The sequence below is a fragment of the Eretmochelys imbricata genome, chromosome 7, assembly GCF_965152235.1.
Source record: "Eretmochelys imbricata isolate rEreImb1 chromosome 7, rEreImb1.hap1, whole genome shotgun sequence".
NCBI classification, from domain to species: Eukaryota; Metazoa; Chordata; order Testudines; family Cheloniidae; genus Eretmochelys; species Eretmochelys imbricata.
The window spans coordinates 93,396,860-93,419,486 of record NC_135578.1 but is presented as its reverse complement, the minus strand read 5'-3'; the positions used below and the strand labels follow the sequence as shown (position 1 = coordinate 93,419,486).

At 39.0% G+C, this 22,627-nt stretch overlaps 2 protein-coding genes across 3 annotated transcripts in view; one reads left to right on the top strand and one right to left on the bottom strand.

Moving 5' to 3' along the window:
* The window catches only part of PDE6C (phosphodiesterase 6C), a 55,387-nt gene extending 50,400 nt beyond the window's left edge, over positions 1-4,987 (top strand). Inside the window, exons 21-22 of one of the 2 annotated variants that reach the window (XM_077822531.1) lie at positions 232-385; positions 4,908-4,987. In XM_077822531.1, coding sequence (XP_077678657.1) covers positions 232-385; positions 4,908-4,987 — 234 coding nt within the window. Of the gene's footprint in view, positions 1-231; positions 386-4,201; positions 4,222-4,907 lie in introns of those variants that run through there. The other variant, XM_077822532.1, reaches the window with a different exon arrangement.
* Positions 4,988-7,726: 2,739 nt separating this feature from the next.
* LOC144268014 (protein FRA10AC1) overlaps positions 7,727-22,627 on the bottom strand; it is a 55,256-nt gene continuing 40,355 nt past the window's right edge. The window contains exons 9-14 of the mRNA XM_077822533.1: positions 22,458-22,571; positions 19,359-19,401; positions 14,789-14,916; positions 14,200-14,238; positions 11,633-11,711; positions 7,727-8,640 (exon numbers count right to left, since the gene is read on the bottom strand). Of these exons, the coding sequence (XP_077678659.1) occupies positions 8,598-8,640; positions 11,633-11,711; positions 14,200-14,238; positions 14,789-14,916; positions 19,359-19,401; positions 22,458-22,571 (446 nt within the window). The 3' untranslated portion in view covers positions 7,727-8,597. The remainder of the gene's footprint in view (positions 8,641-11,632; positions 11,712-14,199; positions 14,239-14,788; positions 14,917-19,358; positions 19,402-22,457; positions 22,572-22,627) is intronic.

Sequence of the window (22,627 nt, the reverse complement as noted above, 5' to 3'; positions counted from 1 at the left end):
ACCAGAAAAACCCACAAGCTAGGCATACACCAACAAAGTGCTGAGCTTATAACACAAAACAAACTTAAATCTCTCTCACTGTGCCTGCCACATAATCAAACAGCTAAAATTGGAAGGTGAAAGCAAATTAAGTTTCTGTACACATCAACAATATTTGTGATTTCGTGCTAGAATCTGAAAACAACCATTCATTATAAATGGACAATTTATTAATTCGTATTGTTTATTTAGGAATTCTCAAGGTTTCACAAGGAAATTACACCAATGTTGGACGGGCTTCAGAACAACAGGGTGGAATGGAAAACACAGGCTGATGAATATGAAGAAAAGATGAAAATTATTGAGGAAGAAAAGAAAAAGCTGGAAGAAGCAGCAGCCAAAAAAGGTTAGGCATCTTTAAGGTTTTCATTCATATACTACGCAACCACTTGGCATATTCTGTCTGAAGCACACCCATCCAAATACACATTTATTTCAGTGCTCAAGTGCTGTGAGGCCAGAACTAGCAGAATTTGCTTTGTGTATAGTGGAACGATGAGTAACTTGCCAAGATTACATAATCCAGGACTTACTTGACTGATGTCCTAGACTGCCATGTTGGAAAGTGTGACAAAATCACCATGGTGATTGGAAAGTGAAACCATGTCAATAAGACTTTTTTGAACTTAACAAAACTGCTGCTTACCCAAGGATAAAGCAGTTTCAGGCACCAGAAGGGCTAGAAATGATTCTCTGTGGGCGTCAACCTGTAAACTATTAAGCAATTTGAGCTTGTCTCTGCTTACCCAGAGGATGGAAAGCAAGCTAAGAACAAGGACATGGTTCAGTATACTGTCTTCAGAATGAAAACGCAATGAATATTCCCTGTAAAACTGCAAAAATCTTTGGGGTTGATCTTTTGTCCTGGTCTCTTATCTTTTTTCACCAATTTCACTGCCAAAGAAAGCAAATCCCTCAAATAAGTCTAACACTTTCCCTTCAACATTCCAGGACAGCCCCAAGTTCTGAAGCTAAAACTACATTCTCACAAGTCAGAGAACGCTGCTCTATGTGAAGCCTCAAACACAGCCCAAAGCATATACCTAGTCTTCTGGATTTGAGATTTCATGGGCTACTTATGAAAGTCAGGGAGGAGATTCATGATGGGGATAAGCTTATTCTAAAGATCTTGATCATACTGCACTCTCACAACATGGTAATTTGAAATCTTCACTGACAGTGTAGCTAAGGAGTAAACATTTTTCTTCCTACGATCTAACCTTCAAACAACCTTGTAAGGAGTGTCTACCTGGAAGCTTCACTTTTTAAAACATTTTCAAGTATGCAGAACCTACCAGAGATCTCAGAATACTTTGCTGAGGAACCTAGTCAGGTTTCCTGGATGTTGACGGAATTGATGGTAGTTGTTGCCAGGTCTAGTAAACCAGATCCCGTCAACTCTTCATGGACAAAACCATCTTACCTTTTTCCAGAGTCTGGAGAATATCAACATCTCACAAAAGTTCTGTCAGTGGAAAAGGAAATGGGAGAAATAATCCCTTAGGTGAGTCAATGCAGGTGAACTTCCAGGAGTTAGTGATGACTCAGTTTTACTCTCTTGATGAACTGGAGGTTATAACTAAGCCCACACCTTTTTCTTCAAGGGATGACAAAGAAAGGACTTCTGATTTGGTAAAAAAATAAGGCCATAAGATTGAATAAAGGGTGTAAGAGTGAATGAATCCAACTATGTTATAAAAATAACTGCATTTGGATCAGCAGCAATAAGGGCTAAAGTGTGCCAGCCCTTCAATAGCTGAGCTACTTTGAAAGGATCAGAGATGACAAGCTATGACAAATGACTCCAAGAGTGAACTGCAGGCACAAGTTCATGAACAAAAAGCTTGCTCTTAAATAGCGTTTTACATCTCCAAGGCAACTGTGCAATCATTAATTTATTCATTAATCTTCACAATATCCATCGGAAGTAGGTACGTTTTCTTCCCGTATTATACAGACGTGGAAGTTGCTCAAGGCCACACACCAACTCACTGTTAGAGGCTGGACCAGAACTAAAGAGTTCCTGACTCAGTTTAAACAATAAGACTAACCCAAAAATTCAGAAGGATACACTGTAAAGGTGGTTTAAGCATGCTGTAAAAGGCATCACTTATTGAAAACTAATTTTTGAAAGAGAAGTCCAGCAAAATGGGTCAAGTGTTGAAATGAAAGACTGTCCACCTGAATACTTTCAAAGTCTTATATTTTAGAAATATGGCTTAAGGTGTGCAGTACCTTAAGTTATCATGTCAAGTTTATCATCACAAAAACACACCACCTTTTGTATAAACATGCATGGACTACTACAACAATAATTCATTCTTATAGTAAAATTGCAAGAGATAAATTGTTTGCCATATTGCATCAGGATATCTATTACACACTGTAATAGAGCCAGACTCACCCGGAGGTGCCTCCTGCTGGTTTCCTTGGGAATTAGCTCATTAGCCTCTGGAGCACCCTCTGCCATCTGGTGATCCACCTCGCCGCCAGCCCCAGTCCTTCCCAGGACCCGGTGCCTCCTCCCAGTGGGGTGCTGCCCCACGGCAGTAAACCCCAACAATCCCTGAGGGTCTCCCCTCCCCAGAGAATGCCCACCCACTACCCCCATCTCACCTCAGTCTTGGCTACTGCCAGTCATCGCTTAGCCCCGCTCCCCAGGGCAGACTGCAGTGTATCAGCCACTCATCACAGGTGAGGGGGTTTGGACCTGCTGCCTCTGTCTACCCGTAGGCTGCCCCCTTGCAACCCCAGTACCTAATAGGCCCTAATCTAGGCCTCGCAGCCTGGGGGTTTCCAGGCTGGAGCTACCCTGCTCCCCCGGCCTTTCCCCCTCAGCCCTGCTCCAATCTAGGTATTCCCTCAGGTCCCTGCAGCCAGACCCTTCCCTCTCTGAACGCAGAGAGAGACTCTGGCTAAGCTTCCTCTTTATAGGCCCAGCTGCAGCCTGATTGGAGTGTGGCCAAGCTGCAGCCATTTCCCCAATCAGCCTAGCTTTTCTTGCCCTCAGCCCTGGCTCTCTCCCAGGGCTGGCTTTTAAGCCCCACAGGGCAGGAGCAGGTAACCACCCCTCTACACACACACTTTATAGGTGTGGAGTACATTCCATTTTCTTCTAATTTGATATGCACCTGTATACTTTTCTGATGTAGTAGCAATCCTATCTCTTTCAAGCTGGATCTATCGGTAAGCACCACACAAGAGACACCAAATATGGGATTTACGGATGTAACTTCTAGAAGTGCCAAAAAGTGAGAAATCCCACTGAAAATAGCAACATTTCACACCAACACAAAGTTTCATCTTTCTAAATTATTGGCAAAGAAGATCATCATTTAGGGTCTGATTTTATGCCAATTGAAGTCAATGACACACTCCCACTGATTTTAATAGGTGCAGGATCAAGCCCTTAAAACTAAGATTCCACTTAAAGAACAATCAAATTATATGTCTGGAAAGAATAGCAAACTTGCACTCTCACCAGATATCGTGACCATTTAAAATTGCTGGTACTTGGGGTTACTCAGTTGATGTGATCACTGTGACTTATACAAAATTTGATCATCCCCAAGTATATATATGCACACAGGCAGACATCTCTGAAGACACAACTGGCCAGATCCTCAGCCGGTCCTTTGCAGTCAATGAGGAAATTGGCCAATATGCATATTAACATAATTGATAGTATTACAAAAGGTTATAAGTTATCCAGTATTTTGAAAATGCACACTGGGATGAGGTCAAGCAGACTTACAAGGTACAGAATGTGATAAATTATTATACCACCAAAATCAAGGCTATGTAAATACAGAACAGGTCAATGGTTTAATTTTTGCAGAGTTTTACAAATCCTTCTCAGTTTCATATAGTTGGTTGTGGGTTTGTTAAATTGCTTCAGACAAACTATTCAGAGATAAATATGTTGAAATACAGCCATTTCCCTAGATCACACTGACCTGGTTATACCACCTCCTTGTCTAACCATCAGGCAGACAAAAAATGAAATAAACATATTTGCTGAACCACAACAGTGGAAAGTTCAGAACAGAAAATAGACAAGATATTATAAAATTAAAACAAATTATATTTAATATCATACTGTTAATTATATCCACACATTTCAGAGGGTAGGGCACTGATTATGTGACATGTTTTAATGCAGGTGGAAAGGGTCGAAAATAACCTAGTAACATGGTGATCCACAGCTTTCAAATGTAAGTTTTAATTCTAATATTGGTATGTCAACTTAAAATGAATCTGAAAACAAGTTACTATACGGAACAGATCAGAACTTAGACCAACAAAAACGTGTGGAATCATTTGAGAGATATGTTAACACTGATAGTGACAGCAGTTATTGAACATACAAAAAAGTACCTCTCTCTTGATTGGTAACAGATTTCTACAGGGCTAGATAAAAGTTTATATAATCATAATCAACACTTAAGTGAAAGTTTCCATACCCTCCACCCCCATAGTCTCAAAGATTATAATTCATCCAAGAGTTTATTCCCTTTGAAGGCTTTCATTATTCAGTTGTGGGGGGTAGGGTGGAGAGGGACAGGATTAAGTAAGTATATAATTGCTGAAACTTTCCAGTAAAAGTGGTTCAGTGTGTGTTTGTCCATTGATAAATGCTGATATTAACTACTGCACCCTTTGTCAACAGTTTGGTTGTTCAATATTAATCAAAGAATATATATAAATCCTGAAAGTGCGTTCAGTTTTCAAGTGGACAAACACACTTGTGTTATAGAATAAAATTAAAATGCATGTCACAAAATTAACATTTATAATGCAAAAAATGAAGCTTATTAAAATGAAAAGAATTTGCTCATTATTCACATTCCTTTTGTGTTTTTTATTAGCTGAACAAGACGCAGCGAAAGGTGGAGGAGGAGGTGGCGGAGATGATGATGGCAAATCAAAAACATGTATAATTTTGTAATGCATTTCAATGGCACTAAAAGAGTCTTAAAGTCTATGTTTCTGCTACAGGAAAAAATATCTAGAAAGAACTTCAAAAAGCCTCAGTGGATTTCTGCAAAGCATAGGATAGCATAGGCCAGATAATCCTCTTAAACAACTGCCATCTATTCGATGTCATTACTAATGGCATAAAAGAGGCAGAATCCATTGAAAACTAGAAAACATGAATGATGGTGCAAAATAAGTTGATTATGAGTTCAATTCTTGGTATTGTTTCTTGTCACTCAATTTATATACAGTATTTTTTATTAAAATGTATAAATGCTGCAGACTGTCCAGAAAAATATAAATGATTTTTAATGGTAGATTACAACCAGTAATTTCGTTGACAAGATCTAAATTGCACATACCATAACCAAAAATTGCAGACAATTTCATAACTCACAGCTTTACATTTTTATATTATGTTTATTTCTTTCATCTGGACCGAACTAAACCCCATTCCTGCATCCTCAATTCTAGATACAATCCTGGAGTTGTCCCTTTTACCACTTCAGAAGACCTAACTACTCACATCAGTCCTGTGCCTACAAAAACAGGCCCATGGCCTCCTGAAGCTACCACTGCCAATCTGTAATTGCAGCAGTGGCTTTGGAGAAACCATTCCCTTCTCCACAAGTACAAAATTCTGCCCACTTTTATCTGCCAAAGGCCCTTGAACATGACATGCTATATAAACAAAAACAGTCTCTTTACCTAAAACCGAAATGTAGTCTTAAGAATTGTAAGCTTTTTATTTAGAATAAAGAATTTATCAAAGGACCTACACCAATATCCCTGGAGCAGGACTTACATGTTCAAATGTCTTCTTAAAAGGTGTATGAAATGCGGATACAACATTTTTGGACAGAATAACCAATAAATTTGTCTGGTATTTCAGAATCACTGAATTTACCCCCAACAAGATTAGGAAAAAAACAGTCTTCACAAATCCTCCCCTACCCACACCCTAGGAAGCTAGTCTGTGCATTAATGGTCTCTTCATAAGCAACTATAAAGAATGGCAATGGAGCTTCTCCACAGCCACTCTCCCGCTCTTGGTCTGGAGCGTCTGCATTCCCATAAGCAGGGGAAAGAACAGTGGATTTATGTACTAAATTCATATTCCAGCATATCCATTGGACCCAATTCCAAATCTAACAGTGCAGAGGTATAAAGGGTGGTCCTGCAGTACCCAGAAATTATTCTGCCCATGTTCAGGCTCCCCGAATCCCGCCACCCTTCCTTTCTCCCCAAAACAGGATTGTACAGGTTCTACTGCTTGAAGGGAATCTTAACACCCATGGAGGCAGGGGGAATATTTGCCCCATGATGAATACTTTTACTGTATATTAAGTTTCCCTACAAAGTGCAGAAGGAGAAAAACATTTCAGAATTTTCTCTTCAATTGTGATGTGCAGTTACTGACCAATGTTCCATTAATAAGTCTGTGATTTTGTATCTCCAGACATTAAACACTATTCTTTCTAAATGCGCACAGGTAACACCAAAATTATGCTGTATACATGGCATGATGAACTACATTCTCCTTTCTCTCTTGCCCCATATCCTAGCATTTTTATAAAAAATGCTTCAAAAATGTTCTCACATACATAAGACATAGATATTGTGCAACTATAATGAGAAATAAAACATCCTTCCACCAAAAAATTCCCATTTGTTGTATCCTTAACATATTAATGGGCCAAATATATATGCAGATTTAAAAATGCCATAAACTGGTTATAATGTATTATTTTCTGTACTAAATGTAGATCTGAGGAAACACCAAGTTTGCTTTTATCATCTACTTTTAATTCAAAATATATTAAATGAAACAACATATTTAATATGTGTATTGTACCATTTTATAACTGCCTTGTGACGGCCCAGAGAAGAGTTAGGTATCCAAAATACATGCCTCTTCTACAGTATTTGCAGCAGCAAATATAGCAACAGACTCTACTAAAGCCCCTACAGACAAGTTACACAGACTTAAGCTGATTGCTGCAGATTGGATTTGGCTCCCAACCAAGCTTGCAAGATGACAAAGAATTAACCTTTAAATCCATCTTCTTACCTAAAGAAGACTCCACAAACACAAGGCTACCTTTACTTGTTATTCAAGGACACCTTAAATGTGTCTCTGAACTGTCATCCCTTCTGTATGTATGAACTGTTAAAATTGTATTATGTTAAGTAATACTGAATGTAAATATAGATATGTGGATATACACATAAATCATTCACATGTAATAACATGTTCATGGATATATTACAACCATGTCTGCAATTATGTTGTCTACACCAAGCACTTTGTTATATGGCATCTATTGCATGAACGACTCATCCAATTAAGGTTTCAGCTTTCAAAAATACAGACAGTATTTTATAAACCATTAACTTTACGAGACTGTTTAAAATGTAAATTTCATTCAATACTGTGGTAACACAAATGTCGTCTCTTATGTAGCTGATGTAATCTTCCATTGAAAAAAGAATGGACACTGTAATTAATCTTGTGCAGACTGTTTCTTTGGAAACATACAATAAAATGAATTTAAAGTTATGCTGCAATTTGAATAGGAAAAAAACCAGTAAGTCTCAAGTGTTATTATATGTTCTTGTTTCGTATGCTCAGGATTACACTTTAAAGTAGGATTACCATTCATTCACTGCTAAGGGGATCAGAAACCACAGATAACGCGTTAGCCATATGTAGGTTTCCCAGAGGCAAACCACGTACCTTATTTATTAAAACAAATATGACAAGCTAACATCCCGAACGACTAGTAGAGTGACCATGGGACTGTCAGTCAAACAACACTTAAAATAAAAGACTTAAAATGAGGAGGGTAACAGTGAACTAACGCTTATACAAAATTATTAAAGAAAACATCATCATTAATTTTAGGAAGAAAAGATTTACTTAGGCCAAGCAAAATGTAAGTTTTATAGAATCGGAAACTTCAGTATCAATATTTCAAGAAGATTTACACATACAGATGTCTGAGTCTTAAACACCGCCTGACTGATTAATTTAAATCCACGAACTCTTGCTGCATGGTTTAATAGATTTAAAAGAGAACTATATATATATATATTAAAGAGTTTAGTGGTTAATACAGAACAGGGAGTCAACTAGAATATGCCTTTAAAACAATTAACTAAAAAGCGCAGCATGGAAAAAAATACTTCATGTATCTGATCGTTGTGGAAACACTGCAGTCTATCAGTAAACTGCATTCTGATATGTCTCCTTCTCACCCTCTTTTGAGGTTAATGTGCAGTGTCTTCTATAATTTTTTAGATTTGTACTTTACAATACACTCAGCTGAAAATAAATTATAACAAAGTATGTTATATGTCATTCTTCATTAATGTACAGGGAATCTATCATCTTCCAAGTGAAATCAGTAATGCTCTATGTAGGCAGGGGTATGTGTCCACGCACAGTCAATTGTAGGATCAGTGCCTTTAATGGAATTTTTACAGGAAAAAAAAAATATAGGTTTCTAAATTTGATTTGGTATTCAGATATGAATCATTACAATTCAAGAAGAAATTAATCTATGTTTCCACATGAAGTATCAGAGAAACAAGTCTTGAAAATACTCATCAAATTCTTCCTCCCTGTAAGAAAAATCAAATAATAATATTAAAATATGTGAGTAGTGGATGTAGGGCTTTTTATCTGTAACCACACAGCCTTTATTCCTTGTGCTGCAAAAGTTTGGTGAGATTTCAGGTTATAAGAACAAGTTCAAAGCCATGCACATGAGGTACACTACATTTCTATTTTCCCTCATTTCCGCCTCTTTCTAACTGACTGAAGCAGTGTTTTGGTATTTAGGAAATACTCCTAATAATGTAATTATTGTGGCATGACATTACTCTTGTAATAAATATTAGGGAATGTATAGTATATAAATGATCAAAGTTTATTGTCTCCTCTATGAGTAGAACCAATATAATTAAAACAAAGTTATGCTTGCCCTCAATCATAATCCAACATTTAAAGATAACTATCCCAAAAAATAAGGGAATAGGACACAGTTTATCTGTCTGGGGTTTCAGGAGATCTGCTACATTTCTCTTTATACCTATTGTCTATAATCTCACCTCTCCCGCCTTAGCATGAAATGGCTTTGGAATCAAGGAGGGTTAGATTTGTTTTTCATCTTTTCCAATGAAATAAGTATCCTGGAGTTTGTGGCTCTGCAAGCCCAACAACAGCTTTTTAGGGCATTTTTCTATTAATATCTCTAGCTGAGTAAGTATGCAAATAGGGTTTTGTACAAGTAACGTCACCTCAGACAGACACCATCACTCCCTGGCTGTTACTAAAGCTGCAGTAGTGGGAAGGAGGTGTCTTTTCACATGTATCTGTAGAGCCCTGCGCGGATCCAAAATCTATATCCGTGGATGCAGATATCTGTGGATATAAATTGGGTATCCGCAGAGCTGCAGGGCTCGACCAGGAACTGCAGCGCCAAAGGAACAGCATGTCGGGCTCCTGCTCACAGGAGCCAGCGCCCTGCATGGACAGGTCCTCTAGCATGGCTGTAATGCCCCCAGCCCCATTTACTGAGGCAGGTAGCAGCCTCACCAGCAGCTGTCCCGGGTCATGCTAGTATGTGCGAGCAGCTTGTACACTCCCAGAAAGGTATCCCTTCCACACAGCAGTCTGCGGCTCCTGTCCAGAGTGTGTGAACTGCTTGCACACACTAGCGCGACCAGGGACAGCAGCCAGTGAATCTGGTGCCCACCCCAATGGGGGGCTGGAGGCAGTACAACCACGCTAGAGGAGCTTCCCGCATGGGGTGTTGACTCCTGCGAGAGGCAACGCGACATGCTGCTGCTTTTGCCACTGCAGTTCCCAATAGAGCCCTGCAGCTCCACGGATACCCGATTTATATTCATGGATATAGATTTTGTATCAGTGCAGGGCTCTGTATCTGCATAGTGGCAGATTGCCTCACTACAATACTTCCAAGCTGATATGGAGAAAGGTGCTGCTGAGCACTGCTCCATGGTATGTAGCACGTGTAGTGTTTCCTTGCATGGCCTCTCATTGACTGCCTCACCACATAGGAGTTCTGCAACTTTGTGTGTCTTTATCCCCAAGGAGTGGGAGTAGGATATGACTGACCCCCTGTGATCTGACCTGCACGGAGATAGCTATTTCCTCTAATGTATTTCAAGAATAGATTGATTTCAAGTAAATTTTGGCCAAAAATTTGAGAAAAATTCAAATACAGTTTGAATTGTTTGTTAAGTCTTCCTGAATGAGCGAAGAGTAGCAGGGCATCTGGAGAATAAGACCAGCACTAGATCCTAAATAAATTCCTATTTTGGGAAAGGTTGGATACATCCATGCACTGGAAATTTATGCTACAGAGAAACTTTCTTCCCACTCTTCAAAATATAAGTTGTGTCACTGGTGCTTTATGTTTAAGTAGCGTCCAATGTAGGTTTTATTTTTAAAGGATCTAAAGCAAAAATCCCCAATTTTATTATCTTGTTACCGGTTTTAAAGCAAGTAAATGGGAGGTATTCTCTTAACAGAAATCAAATTACTTCCCATTGTGCAAATATTCCAACATATTTACTGGTGAAAAAAGTGAAAAGGAGCAAATTATGGCCACAAGAATCCCCTCAAGGGGTGTGCATGTCCATTACAACATGGAGCCCAGGCCTGTGGCAGGTCCTTCCACAGTGCTGCAAAGGCCCAAGGTAACGGCTGGGGAAGAGGAAGAGCAGGGAAGGGCCAATGAGTCAATTACTAAGTGGATGAATGACAGGTCACTTAAACAGACTAAAAGTGGCAATTTTTCAACAAAAAAACCTTCAAAAACAGTCTCTAACGTGAAACTGCAGAACTGGAATTAATTTGCAAACTGGACACCATCACATTCGGCTGAATAAAGACTGGGAGTGGTTGGGTCATTACAAAACCTAAACCCAATTTTCCCCATACTAATTTCCCCCTACTGTTACTCACACCTTCTTGTCAACTGTTTGAAATGGGCCACTTTCATTACCACTACAAAAAGTTATTTTTCCTCCCTTAGTATTCTACTGTTAATTGAATTGTCTCGTTAGACTGACCTCACACTTGGTAAGGCAACTCCTATCTTTTCATGTATTTATACCTGCTCCTATATTTTCCACTCCATGCATCTGATGAAGTGGATTCTAGCTCACAAAAGCTTATGCCCAAATACATTTGTTAGTCTCTAAGGTGCCACAAGGACTGCTCGCTGTTTTTGCTGATACAGACTAACACGGCTACCACTCTGAAACCTAAGTGGAGTCACCTTCCTTTCCACAGAGGTGAAGGAGCAGAGGGAATAGCAAGCAAAACAGAGGCTACTGTAGTGCTGAGGCTGCAACAGCAGGGCTGGAGCATCTCCCTGCCTTGAGGGGAGGATTTCTCCAAGTTTCACACACTTCCTCTCCTTCTAAGGGTATATACTTGGGTGTGGTGAAGGGAAGAAGATTTGGCATTGATTTTCAGTGTTGGAATAATCATAATAAATCCTGAAAAGACGCATACAGCCACATGATTTTTGAATAGGCATAACTATTACAAGATATACAAGCTATTGGTATCAGAACTAACCGTGATTTTTCATCTGTCTCTTGTAGAGGACCCTTCCAAAAGTCAGCATCTGAAGGATGCTCTTCACTGTCATCTGCGTCTGTTAAAGATTATAAAAACGTCTTAAGAAAATTAATTTTCAAAAAAAGTTTTTCTTCCAAATTTTACATGGCACTATTAGTAAGTCTAAGCCTCTGAATCAAAGTATAACTTTAAGCATGAGAATTGTGGGGGAATTTTTTTTTTTTTTTGCAAATCGCTTTTCATACAAATGTGCAGTTGTCTCCCTAGTACGTATCTCATGGGACGTGCAACCTTAAAAAGGAAAATCAATACAAGAAATTTATTTTCTACCTTAAAATGAAATATTTATTATTAAAAAAGAGACATGAAAAACATGAGAGAATAGTGTTCAATCCAGCTTTTGGGGTCCAGTTTTCAATCTGGATTGGGACCGTATTGGTAGCCTGCACACATTTTTCATTATTAGCTGATGTTCTTTAATTTTTAAGGTTGTCTTCCATATTTTTTCTACAATTAAAATAGGTTATTATATAGAGGACTTTCAAGACTGTGCAGAAATGAAACTTTAACATCCTCGACGCATCTTTTGCCCAAAACATAAGTTATGGCAAATTCATCTGACAATCATTTCTGCTTACCAACTAAAATTGTTACGTTACAGCATTTGTTTTTTAAAAGCTGTATTGATTTGATATGGTGGCTCTAATGCCTTAATCTGTTGGACTCTGCTCCAGAACACTGATCCTTGTATCAACAGTAGTGTTAGCACTTTGCTCCTAAAATTAAACAAAGAAATGCTCCATGTTGGCACACAGATCCTCACAGAGTAGGGGAACAGAATTATAATCTCCCATCTATCTAAGAACAAAGATATAATACAGAAAATTAGAGGCATATTAGCAAATTCAGGACCTTACAGCTCATGTGTTCTAACCTCACCAGCAGAGATCAATGTGAGCATCTAAAATTAGAGTAATATAGTGTTTTGAATCATGGTAATAAAAAAGGAATAAGCGATTCAATTTCTATTTATGTACTGATTTATGTCAACTAATTATAAATTGTAATAATGTAGAGAAACTAACAGATTGCCTCAGCCTCAAATACTTAACACTTTATATCTTATACCTCAAAAAATATGTAATGGTTTGTAACTGTACAATGCAATTTTTAAAAATTATTTTATTTTTTGGGGGGAGGTAAAAGACTGGAGGTTATGGACCTCTAGCCCTCAACCATGAATAAGACCTCCCCCCACCCCAATTGCTCCCTAGGGCTCCTTTCTGACAGCAGCAGGGGGCAGCCCAAAGTCTTCCACTGTGGAGAGGGGGACCCACTCCAGGACTCTCTTTGTCTGGCAGGGAACTGAGGTCTGGAAGGCATCCCCAAATGTTCTATTTCAGGAGGGCAGGTAAACAGGAACTATCAGTTTCTTCCAGACACTCTGCAACAAGGAAGTAGGAGGCCCAGAGGCAGGAGCCCCCATAATAAAACAGGCATTGGGGAGTGGAATTAGTGAGGAGCAGGGAATGCCATTGCCAAAGTAGCCACTAGGACTCTGATCTCTTCTTACTATAGCAGGGGGCTCTATGAAGTGCTGCGGGTGGGAACTGGAATGGACTTTGGTTTAGAGCATATTGGGCAAAGTACCTCCCCCACACTGCTCTCTAATAATTTATTCTGAGGTCACAGATAACTTACGATTATATAGTGTATCTATATAGATACACATACCTCACATACCTCTCACGCCCCTACAGTGATTAGCAGAGCAATATTTGTTTTCACCTTTATAGTCTTTGTTGCACAAATGTAACCCAATTCTTGAACTATTTTTCCTAGTATTACTATTCTTCTATTATCTTCTCCTTCCTAGATTCCACAATTTTTCTTCCTTCCATAAACTTGAAAAGGATTCCTGCCAAGTGTCCTTCATCTATCCTTCCTATGAATTTAAATCAGTCGCTCTCAATCTTTCCAAACTACTATACCCCCTTTCAGGAATTTGATCTGTCTTGTGTACCTCCAAGTTTCACCTCACTTAAAAACTTCTTGCTTACAAAATCAGACAAAAATACAGAAGTGTCACAACACGCTATTACTGAAAAATTCCTTACTTTCTTATTTTTACCCATATAATTATAAAATAAATGAACTGGAATATAAATATTGTACTTACATTTCAGTATACAGTATATAGAGCAGCGTAAACAAGTCATTATCTGTATGTAATTTTAGGTGGTAATGACTTCGCTAGTACTTTTTCTGTAGCCTGTTGTAAAACTAGGCAAATATCTAGATGAGTTGATGTACCACCCAGAAAACCTTTGTGTACCCCTGGAGGTACATGTACCCTTGGTTGAGAATCACTGATTTAAATCAATCTTTTTTTTTTTTTGTTTGATAATCCTATGTTTGCTTCTCTTCCTACAGTATTTCATAAACGATATTTCAAATCATTGTATCAGAAGACCAAAACTGCTGATGAATAGAACTGAAACCGAGGACAAACCAACTTGTAATAGAATAAGTAAAAAATTTAGGAAGTCATTTGAATAATTTACCGTTATCAAAATCATCTGAATCATCTGAGGAAACTTGATCTGAAAAGAAACAGCCATTTAAAAACAATTAGTTTACCTTGATTTTATGCACTATTTTTAACATGTTTTACAAGGGTACACTTACCACCTAATAAACCTCTCTCTCTCTCTCTCTCTCGCGCACACACACACACACACACACAAAATAAGGCAAACACTTAAATAAAGGGATTATTTTTCTACAAAATGGAAAGTCATCAGTTTCAGGTAAAATATGTTATCCCCATATCTGTGATATGAAAAAGGTTATCTTAGGTTATCAAAAGGCTTGCAACCCCAGAGCCACATGGAACCAAACACTTTAGTACTCTTTTTGGTATGCTGCTTCCCTTTGTTTGGACAGGTCTTTCTTCAAATAGTATATTGCTCTGGAGGCTCTTCTGGTCTATGAATCATTAGAAATTCATCCCCTTTCTCTTTCCCCTGACAATCCAGTTAATGAGCCATTGAAATCCAGTAACATAAATGTATCTCTCACTTTGATAGGGTTAAACACTCAATATTTGTATTTAATATTTAAAAATAGAGACAGTTTAAAAACTTATTTTACCTTTCTGTTTATTTCTCTGTTTAGATCTGTGTTTTTCTGAATGAGATAATCTTGACTTCTTACTTTTGGGGTCTTCAGTGTTTTGTTCAGTTCTCCCTCTCTTCTTGTTTGGTTTGACTTCTCTCCTCCTTTATAATAAAAAATGAATACATAAGTTCTGCCAATGTACTCTTCGAGCAACAGAAAACATATCAGAAATCAAGCCCCATCAAGAGATTATATACTACTTCCAACATTTGTTTATTACAGATTAAACATTTAAAACGAATGTCTAATGCAAAAAATATTGTTACCTTAAGGCTGTTACCTACATCCGAACACAAAAAGGCAGGAAATGCTAAAATGAAGGTTACTTACTTATACACAGAGTTCTTTGCAATGACTCTGTATATTCACACTTATGGGTAATACACCGACCAGTGCATCCTAACGGTAGAACCTTCTTCAAGTAGTGCCCGTTAGAGACCAGTTGCGCCCCCTCCTATCCCTTCCCTCAGCATCTTCCAACACTGATTAGGGGCAACACTATATAAGGGGGTGTTGAGCCCTCTCCTGCCTTGGGTTCCTTCTACCACAACTGAGAGAAACCAAGATAGGACTCTGAGAAAGAGGGGAAGGTGGGCGGGATGAGTGAACATACAGAGTCATCTCAAGAATTTCAGTTACAAGGAACCTTCATATCTTCTTTGAGTGGTTCTGCATATTCCCACTTAAGGGAAGTCTGGCAAGCAGTACTGAAAACTCAGGAGAAGGGGACGGAGTCCTAATTAAACAATGACTGAAGCACTGTTCCATCTAATCTAGCATCTGCTCTTGAAGCCAAATACAAAGCATAACGTTCACTAATCATATGGTCTGACTTCCAAGTAGGAGCCTTACAGATTTCCAAGACAGAGAAATGTCTAAGACAAGCAAATGATGCTGCCGCTGCCCTAGCGGAAAGAAATCTCACAAAAGTAGGCACAGGCGCGGCTGCTAATTTGTCACATTCAAAGACACATTATTTAATCCATTTGGAAATAGCAGATACACTAAAACCCATATGATTCTTAGCATACAAAACAAATAACATACAAGACTTTCAAAAAATCTGTAGTTTATTTAAATAATATGTTAAAACTAGGGCTGCCAATTAATCGCAGTTAACTCAAGCAATTAACTCAAAAAAATTAATCATGATTAAAAAAATCATGATTAAACAATAGACTACCAACTGACATTAAATATTTCTGATGTTTTTCTACATTTTCAAATGTATCAGTTTCAATTACAACACAGAATACAAGTGTATAGTGCTCACTTTATATTATTTTTGCTTACAAATATTTGCATTTAAAATGGTAAACAAAAGTAGTATTTTTTAATTCACCTCATACAAGTACTGTAGTGCAATCTCTATCATGAAAGTGCAACTTCAAATGTAGTTTTTTTGTAACATAACTGCACTCAAAAACAAAACAATGCAAAACTTTAGAGCTTACAAGTCCTTTCAGTCCTACTTCTCGTTCAGCCAAGTGCGAAGAGAAACAAGTTTGTTGATATTTATGGGAGATAAATGCTGCCTACTTCTTGTTTACAGTGTCACCTGAAAGTGAGAATAGGCATTCGCATGGCACTGTTGTAGCTGGCATCGCAAGATATTTACATGCCAGATGCGCTAAAGAGTCATATGCCTCTTCATGCTTTGGCCATCATTCCAGAGGACACACTTCCATGCTGATGACGCTCATTAAAAAAATAACACGCTATTTAAATTTGTGACTGAACTCCTTGGGGGAGAATTGCATGTCTACTGCTCTGTTTTACCCACATTCTGCCATATATTTCATGTTCTAGCAGTCTCGGATAATGACCCAGCACATGTTGATCGTTTTAAGAACACTTTCACTGTGAATTTGACAAAAGGCAAAGAAGGTACCAGTGTGAAATTTCTAAAGACAGCTACAGCCCTCAACCCAAGATTTAAGAATCTGAAGTGCCTTCTGAGAGAGGCATGAGGCGTGGAGCATGCTTTCAGAAGTCTTAAAAGAGCAACACTCTGATGCAGAAACTACAGAAACCAAACCACCAAAAAAGAAAATCAACTTTCTGCTGGTAGCATCTGACTCAGATGATGAAAATGAACATGCATCAGTCTGCACTGCTTTGGATCATTATTGAGCAGAACCTGTCATCAGCATGGACGCATGTTCTCTGGAACGGTGGTTGAAGCATCAAGGGACATATGAATCTTTAGCGCACCTGACATGTAAATATCTTACAACTCCGCTACAACGGTGCCATGCAAACGCCTGTTCTCACTTTCAGGTGACATTGTAAACAAAAAGCAGGCAGTATCATCTTCTGCAAATGTAAACAAACTTGTTTGTCCGAGTGATTGGCTGAACAAGAAGTAGGACTGATTGGACTTGTAGGCTCTAAAGTTTTACCATTTTTGAATGGAAGGGTTTTTTGTACAAAATTCTACATTTGTAGGTTTAACTTTCATGATAAAGAGATTATACTACAGTACTTGTATTAGGTGAATTGAAAAATATTATTTCTTTTGTTTTTTATAATGCAAATATTTGTAATAAAAATAAAGTGAGCACTGTACACTTTGTATTCTATGCTGTAATTGAAATCAATATATTTGAAAATGTAGAAAACATCCAAAATTAATTAAATAAATGGTATTCTATTATTGTTTAATCGCACGATTAATCGGGATTCATTTTTTTTAATTTCTTGACAGCCCTAGTTAAAACTCTTCTAGCGTCTAAAGTATGTTACACAGATTCTCCTTTATTAGCATGCGGCTTTGAAAAAATACCGGTAAATTAATTATCTGATTGATTTGCAACTTAGATATTATTTTTGGTAAAAAACTGGGATCAGGCATAAGAACCACTTTTCTTTATGAAAACCCTGCAACAAGGCATGTAATTCACTCATTCTTCTGAATGATGTTATAGCAACAATAAACACAGTTTAAGAGATATAAAGAACGAACGAAAGAACACACTGCCAAGGGTTCAAAAGGCAGCTTCATAAGCACAGATAAAACCAAATTAAGATCCCATGAGGACACCAGATCTGTCAAAGAGGATACAAGTTAGATAACCCCTTTGTGCCATGCAAAAATGATGATCTACCGTTAAGCAAAACATGGTAAGCTGGAAGAGCCATCAAATGAACTCTTAAAGAAGAATTAGATAATTACTCAGATTTTAAATACATCGAATACTCCAATACACCCACAATACAAGCTGTAACTGATGAGACAGATTTGCCTTGCAACCAAAAAACAAATGTACCTCATTTCAAGTAATAACATTGCTTTCACCACTTGCTTTCTAGAACTAAGTAATGCATTTTGAACCAACAAGGAACAAGACTGTTCTACATTCATCAAATCCCAGGTGCTGAGGAATGGAGAGACTGAGGATCGGTAGCACAGTGGCTAAGTTATGCATCCTGGGCTCTTAGAGACCCTGGTTCAAGTCTTCTGTGGGCTGGATTAGAGCAGTGGGCATCCCACTGTCTTTCCTCTTAAGCCTCAATTGAGGCTAATGAACCATGAATGTTCTCACTTTCTCCCTTAGGCTTGTGCATAAAATTAGAGCCCCTATGTAAATATGCCAGGCTGTCAAATAACATCAGGATAAAGAATCCTGCCATGCTGCTGCATCAACAGGTCTGGGGACAAGGGAAGCAGTTTGCAGTCTCCTTCCAACTGCTGACGCAGGTCCACGTACCACTGCACTCTCAGCCAAGCTGGCACAATCGAGATCACCTTTGCCCTGACCTGTTTTATCTTCCTCACCACCTTCTGAATTAATGGAAAATGGAAGTATACAGAAGGTCATTTCACCCAAAACATTAGGAAAGCATCCGACTGACTCTCCTTTCCTGCTCTGGAACAAAATAGATGACACTTTTTGTTGAACCTGATCGCAAACAGGTCTGTACTGGGCTGACCTCAGCTGGAGAAAATCTCTGTACTACCTGGTCCTTCAGAGACCTCACATACATCTGAAAACGGTCTCTGCTGAGATGATCTGCCAACACATTGCTCTCCCCTGCTAAATGAAGAGCTACTGGATAGACGGCGTGAAGAATGCATCAATCCCACAGACCAGAGGTCCCCAAACTGTGGGGAGGAACATTAGGGGGAGGAGGGGCTGCAGCTCCATCCCAACCTGGAAAAATTTTTTTAAATAGGAAAAGCATAAACATTTTTCCTGCTTGCCTAACTCAAAAAATCACTAGGTAGATTTTGCATAAGCTTCCCAAAACCTAATCTTTGGGCTAAAATCTAGCATGGAAATTTCAGCCTAAAAGGCAAATTTGAGATAAGTATGAGCAAATGAAAAAAAAGTTATAATTTGAGTTGCAACTTTTATTATGAATTTCATTAACCCAAAAATACATAATTAGCAATGTTAGAGTATCGATTTCATATAAATGATAAGGAAGTCAGTATAAACAAAAGTTATAGTAATTTTTGCAGCATTCTTACAATTAAACTTATAGGAAAGCTTGGAACAGATTTATTATTTAATCTGAATTTTTCAAAAGGCTCCATTACCTGTGATGAAAATTTAATTTGCAGGAACATTGTGGACACAGTCCTGGGGAGGTGAAAAAAAACAATTTGAACATGAAAATGTCATATTGAGCAGAAATACTTTATTATTATTATGAACATTGTTATCCCAATCTTTATACATTTCTTTCAATTTCACTAATTTTTACAACAACATAAAAATTCCAATGTAGCTATAACCAGGGTTCAAAAAAAGGGAAAAATAGTATGTGATAAAACTGTCAGTATGACTGAATGGAGGAAAGTACTGAATCACTTTGAAGGCCGATGGGAGACTCAGCATTGGCTATTGTTCACAAAAAGTAAGTAGCATTTATTGTTTCTGGGGATCATGTTAGAGTATGATTTGGATGTGCTTTTGTGGACAGAATCAAACCACATTATGAATATATTGAAAGAAACACAAACACTACTAAGGCTTCTCACAGAGCAAGTATTATTGTATAGATGGATCCATAGTCAAGAAAAGAAAGCTAAAAAGACCCCACCCCTCTCTCTCACACTATTTACAAAAAAAAGCTTAATTATTTTTTGTATGTATCCATATACTGTTATGCACACATATTCAATAAGATCGGACTAAATAGATGAGACTTTGTGGCATGGGAATTATCCTTAGTGCAGTTAAAGATTTTCTGGGGAAAATCATAGAAATGGGCTGGAAGTGACTTTGAGAGGTCATCAAATACACCCCCATGCACTGAGGCACGACCAAGTGATTCTAGACCAGGAGTGGTCAAACTTTTTAGCCGGAGGGCCACAGCGTTGTTGCGAAACTGTATGGAGGGCTGGGTAGGGAAGGCTGTGCCTCCCCAAACAGCCTGGCCCCCGCCCCATCCCAATTCCCGCCCCCTGACTGCCCCCCTCAGAACCTCTGCCCCATCCAACCTCCCCCTGCTCCCTGTCCCCTGACTGTCCCTACCCCTATTCACACCCCCGCCAGCCCCCCTGGGACTCCTACATCTATCCAACCCCCCCTGTTCCCCGTCCCCTGACCCTCCCCCCCCCGAACCTCTGCCCTATCCAACCTCCCCCTGCTCCCTGTCCCCTGACTGCCCTGACCCCTATCCACACCCCTGCCCCAACCGTCCCCCAGGACCCCACCCCCTATCCAACCTCCCCCTGCTCCCTGTCCCCTAATTGCCCCCCCGAGAACCTCCACCCCATCCAACCGCCTCCTGTCCCCTGACTGCCTCTGGGACTCCCTGCCCATTATCCATCTCCCTCACCCTGCCCCCTTACCATGCTGCTCAGAGCAGCAGGAGCTCGCAGGCACATGGCCCACCACCCACACTGCCTGGCAGAAGCAGCGGGCCAGAGCGCTGGTGGCAAGGCGTGCTGAGGCTGCGGGGAAGGGGGAACAGCAGGGAAGGGGCCAGGGGCTAGCTTCCCTAGCCAGGAGCTCAGGGGCCAGGCAGGATGGTCCCGTGGGTTGGATGCGGCCCACAGGCCATAGTTTGTCCACCCTCTGTTCTAGACCAACTCTGAGAGGTATTTGTCCAACTTGTTCTTTAAAACCTCCAGTGATGCAGATTCCACAACCTACCTTGGAAGCCCGTTCTAGAGCTTACCTATTTTTTTAGTTACAAAGTTTTTCTTAATATCTAACCTAAATTTCCCTTGCTGCAGATTAAGCCTACTGTTTCTTGTCCTACCTTCAGCATATATGGAGAACAATTGATCACAGTCCTCTTTATAAGAGCCCTTAACATCTCTAAAGGCTTAGAAGATCCCCCTCCAGTCTTCTTTTCTCAAGACTAAACATGCCCAGTTTTTTTAACCTTTCCGCTTAGGTCACAGTTTGTAAAATTGCTCTCCTCTGGACTCTTTCTGATTTGTCCACATCTTTCCTAAAGTGTGGTGCCCAGAACTGGATACACTACTCCAGCTGAGGCCTCACCAGTGCTGAATAGAGCAGCACTACTACCTCCCAGGTCTTACAGACAACGCGCCTGTTAATAGACCCCAGAATGATGATATCCATTTTTTGCAACTGCATCACATTTTTAGTGCATTCAATGTGTGATCCACTATAACTCCCAGATGCTTCTCAGCGGTAGTACAGCGTAGCCAGTTATTCCCCATTTTAAAGTTGTGCATTTGATTTTTTCTTCCCAAGTGTTTTACTTTGCACATGTCTTTACTGAATTTCATCTGGTTGATTTCAGACCAGATTTCTCCAATTTGTCAAGGTAGTTTTGAATTCTAATCTTGTCCTCCAAAGTGCATGCAACCCCTCTCATCTTTGTATCATTTCCAAATTTTATAAGCATATTCTCCACTCCATTATCCAAGTCATTAATGAAAATATTTAATAGTACTGGTTCCAGGACTGACCCTACAGAACACCACTAGACAGAACACTCCCAGTTTGACAGCGAACCACAGATAACTACTTTTGAGTATATTGCTTCAACCAGTTGTGCATCCACCTTATGGTAATTACATCTAGACCACATTTGCCCAGTTTGCTTATAAGAATGCCATGTGGGACTGTGTCAAAAACCATACTAAAAATCAGGATATACCACATCTACTGTTTCCCCTGCCTCCACAAGCCCAGTAACCTTGTCAAAAAAGGAAAATAGGTATGCTAGTATTAGAATTAAGAAATGTCAGTATTAAAAATAAAATTAAGTTAATGTAATGCTTGCAAAAGGTGTTTGACAGCCCTAAAGACTATTTAGCCACAGAAATGGTTCAGCATGAGTTGTGCTGAAACTTCACATATGCTGTTCAGTCTTCCTATTAAAAAAATAAATGAAGAAGCTGTGTTACAACAATACGACTAGAAGAATCTATGGCATTAAGAATTAGACAGCAAGAAGTGTTCAGGTAATAAAGCAATTATAGGTTGTACTGATTGAAAGAGAGCGGTTTCCCTAAAGCACAGCCATTATTATATTTGTAACTAGTCCAACCAAAAGTATCATATACAACAACTTATTTTCCTCCTTGCCTACTATCCTAAGCATGACTACAATTTCTAAGTTTTTCATTATATCATTAAATAGTAAGATATTAGCCTTCATTTGCATTTACATAAGCTTGAAGGCCAACCATAGGAAGGGGCTGACTTACGCAATTTCACAAGGGCATTCCTCTTTTCACCATATTCAATGTACCCAAAATTCACCTCCCAGCTCTTCAGTCCTTCTTTCTCATCACAGTGCTTATTTCCACAGGAAAACTGACCTGTCAAGAGACCAAAAGAAAAAATCATGGTTAAATCATTAGCTCATTTGGGCTTG